This window comes from Oncorhynchus kisutch, unplaced genomic scaffold (assembly GCF_002021735.2).
Source record: "Oncorhynchus kisutch isolate 150728-3 unplaced genomic scaffold, Okis_V2 scaffold601, whole genome shotgun sequence".
NCBI classification, from domain to species: domain Eukaryota; kingdom Metazoa; phylum Chordata; class Actinopteri; order Salmoniformes; family Salmonidae; genus Oncorhynchus; species Oncorhynchus kisutch.
Genome location: NW_022262546.1, coordinates 92553 through 96731, shown reverse-complemented (window position 1 = coordinate 96731; position 4179 = coordinate 92553). Strand labels below are relative to the sequence as shown.

At 44.2% G+C, this 4179-nt stretch overlaps 1 protein-coding gene across 1 annotated transcript; it reads right to left on the bottom strand.

Annotated features, from left to right (window-relative positions):
• Positions 1-1310: 1310 nt before the first annotated feature.
• LOC116360841 (Krueppel-like factor 12) lies at positions 1311-3360 on the bottom strand. The gene is made up of 2 exons (XM_031815758.1): positions 3152-3360; positions 1311-1511 (listed from the first exon to the last, which is right to left on the bottom strand). The coding sequence occupies exons 1-2, from the start codon at positions 3309-3311 to the stop codon at positions 1330-1332; spliced, it is 342 nt and encodes a 113-aa protein (XP_031671618.1). The 5' UTR covers positions 3312-3360; the 3' UTR covers positions 1311-1329.
• Between the last annotated feature and the right edge of the window lie 819 nt (positions 3361-4179).

The window sequence follows — 4179 nt, the reverse complement described above, 5'->3', positions numbered from 1 at the left end:
ATTAAATAGGGAACTGCTGCCCCTAGTGGATATATATAGAATCTGCTGCACCCTAGTGGATATATATAGAATCTGCTGTCTCCTAGTGGATATATATAGAATCTGCTGCACCCTAGTGGATTATATATAGAATCTGCTGCCCCCTAGTGGCTATATATAGAATCTGCTGCCTCCTAGTGGATATATATAGAATCTGCTGCCCCTAGTGGATATATATATAATCTGCTGTCTCCTAGTGGATATATATAGAATCTGCTGTCTCCTAGTGGATATATATAGAATCTGCTGCCCCTAGTGGATATATAGAGAATCTGCTGTCTCCTAGTGGATATATATAGAATCTGCTGCCCCCTAGTGGATATATATATAGAATCTGCTGCACCCTAGTGGATATATATAGAATCTGCTGCCCCCTAGTGGATATATATATGAATCTGCTGCCCCCTAGTGGATATATATAGAATCTGCTGCCCCCTAGTGGCTATATATAGAATCTGCTGCCCCCCTAGTGGATATATATATAGAATCTGCTGCCTCCTAGTGGCTATATATAGAATCTGCTGCCCCCTAGTGGATATATATAGAATCTGCTGCCCCCTAGTGGATATATATAGAATCTGCTGTCTCCTAGTGGATATATATAGAATCTGCTGCCCCCTAGTGGATATATATAGAATCTGCTGCCCCCTAGTGGATATATATAGAATCTGCTGCCCCCTAGTGGATATATATAGAATCTGCTGCCCCCTAGTGTATACATATATATATATATGTTGTCTACTCATTGTGATTTCTCAGAACATAAATGATATATTCTTTGAAATGTAATTAAGACAATTCAGTACAATAACTGTAAAAAAATTAACATTTGACACATGTATTGTAGTATACATTTAATTCACAGTTTTTTTTGTATGGAAAACAGAATAAAATATATTCGACAAAGCGTTTTGGTACTTGGACACTTGTTCTATCAATCCGAGTTTAAAACATGTTGAATGAAGTTCTCAGTCTTAGTGGACCTACTTCTGTCTACTGACCCATCGATACACTTGTAGGCTACAACAGTCCATCTACTGTTTGTCTAAGTGTCTGTCTGCTGCTCTGTGTGTCTGTCCATCCCTCCTCAGATCAGTGTCTGTCTGTCTGTCTGTCTGTCTGTCTGTCTGTCCATCCCTCCTCAGATCAGTGTCCCGTCCCTCCCTCCCTCCCTCCCTCCCTCCCTCCCTCCCTCCCTCCCTCCCTCCCTCCCTCCCTCCCTCCCTCCCTCCCTCCCTCCCTCCCCTCCCTCCCCCCTCCCCCTCCCTCCCTCCCTCCCTCCCTCCCTCCTCAGATCAGTGTGTGTCTGCGTCTGTGCAGGGCCAGGTGATCTGAGCGGGAAAAGGAGCGTTGACAGTCGCCACACCTGAAGGGCTTCACTCCCGTGTGTTTCCTGTAATGGCGGGTCAGCTCGTCAGAACGGGCAAAATGCCACGTGCACCCGTCCCACGTGCACTTATACGGCTTCTCACCTGGGACAGAGAAGATAGATTATGAATTTTACTGTCACACACACCGGATTGGTGATACATGATAGGTGTCAGGTGTTAGGTGGTAGGTGGTAGGTGATAGGTGTTAGGTGGTAGGTGATAGGTGTTAGGCGATAGGTGTTAGGTGATAGGTGTTATGTGATATGTGATAGGTATTAGGTGAAAGGCGATAGGCGATAGGCGATAGACGTTAGGCGCTATGTGATAGGCGATAGGCGATAGGTGTTAGGTGATAGGCGATAGGCGTCAGGCGTTAGGCGATAGGCGATAGATGTTAGGTGTTAGGTGTTAGGTGTTAGGTGATAGGTGTTAGGTGTTAGGTGATAGGTGTTAGGTGTTAGGTGATAGGTGTTAGGCGATAGGTGTTAGGTGATATGTGATAGGTGATAGGTGTTAGGTGTTAGGTGATAGGTGTTAGGTGTTAGGTGATAGGCGATAGGTGTTAGGTGTTAGGAGTTAGGTGTTAGGTGTTAGGTGATAGGTGATAGGTGTTAGGCGATAGGTGTTAGGTGATATGTGATAGGTGATATGTGTTAGGTGACAGGCGATAGGTGATAGGTATTTACTATATTTTTACTTTGTATTTACTTTGTCACCATGGCCTTTTTTGCCTTTACCTCCCTTCTCACCTCATTTGCTCACATTGTATATAGACTTGTTTATACTGCATTATTGACTGTATGTTTGTTTTACTCCATGTGTAACTCTGTGTCGTTTTATCTGTCAAACTGCTTTGCTTTATCTTGGCCAGGTCGCAATTGTAAATGAGAACTTGTTCTCAACTAGCCTACCTGGTTAAATAAAGGTGAAATAAAAATAAATAAAAAAATAGGTGTCGGGTGATAGGCGATAGGTGATAGGTGATATGTGTTAGGTGACAGGTGATAGGTGACATGTGATAGGTGTTAGGCGATAGGTGATAGGCGTTGGGCGATAGGTGTTAGGCGATAGGCGATAGGTGACAGGTGATATGTGTTAGGTGATAGGTGATAGGTGATATGTGATATGCGATAGGTGTTAGGTGATATGTGTTAGGTGACAGGTGATAGGTGATAGGTGATAGGCGGTAGGCGATAGGTGTTAGGTGATAGGTGATAGGTGATATGTGTTAGGTGACAGGTGATAGGTGACATGGGATAGGTGTTAGGCGATAGGTGATAGGTGTTGGGCGACAGGTGTTAGGTGATAGGCGATAGGTGATAGGTGACAGGTGGTATGTGGTAGGCGATAGGCGATATGTGATAGGCGATAGGTGTTAGGCGATAGGTGATATGTGATAGGCGATAGGCGATAGGGGATAGGTGACAGGTGACATGTGTTAGGCGATAGGCGATAGGCGATAGGCGATAGGTGTTAGGTGATAGGTGATAGGTGTTAGGTGATAGGTGTCAGGTGATAGGTGTTAGGTGATAGGTGATAGGTGTTAGGTGATAGGTGTTAGGTGATAGGTGATAGGTGATAGGTGCAGTGTCACGTGTTGTTTTACAGGGTCAGTCATAGAGAAGGAGAGAGAAGGAATCAGATAGAAGAATGGTGGAGGACAGATAGAAAGGGGAGTGTGTGTGATGTACATGTGTGTGTGCGTGTGCACGTGTGTGTGCGTGTGAGTGTGTGTGACCTACCTGTGTGTGTGCGTCTGTGGGCCTTGAGGTGGGAACTCTTGGTGTACACCTTGTTACAGCCGTAAAACTCACACCTGTGGACACACCTACGGACACGCCCCCTGACCTCTGACCTGGTCACATGACCTACCCGCATGCTCTGGATACCACCGGCTAACATGGAGCTGCAACACAATCAATTAATCAATCATTCAATAAATCAATCATTCAATAAATCAATAATCCAATCAATCAATCATTCAATAAATCAATAATCCAATCAATCAATCATTCAATAAACCAATCATTCAATAAATCAATAATTCAATCAATCAATAATTCAATCAATCATTCAATCGATAAATCATTCAATCAATCAATCAATAAATAAATAATTCAATCAATCAATCAATAAATCAATCAATCAATCAATCAATAAATCATTCAATCAATCAATCATTCCACGTTGTATCCCATTTTATCCTACTCTTTATCAATGAACTGTGTTGCTGTCTCCTATTGGCCGTTTCTAGACTGTTTCAATGCATTTGAAAGGTATTTTCTCTTCTGTTTTGCCACTAGATGGAGTCCTGGGATCAAGTGAAGAGGTGGAATAGACCCAGTCCTGACCCACTCTGGTTACAACCTGTCCCATCTCTGTAGTCAGTCCTGACCCACTCTGGTAACAACCTGTCCCATCTCTGTAGTCAGTCCTGACCCACTCTGGTTACAACCTGTCCCATCTCTGTAGTCAGCCCTGACCCATTCTGGTTACAACCTGTCCCATCTCTGTAGTCAGTCCTGACCCACTCTGGTAACAACATGTCCAATCTCTGTAGTCAGTCCTGACCCACTCTGGTTACAACCTGTCCCATCTCTGCAGTCAGTCCTGACCCACTCTGGTAACAACCTGTCCTATCTCTGTAGTCAGTCCTGCCCCACTCTGGTTACAACCTGTCCCATCTCTGTAGTCAGTCCTGACCCACTCTGGTAACAACCTGTCCCATCTCCGTAGTCAGTCCTGACCCACTCTGGTTACAACCTGTCCC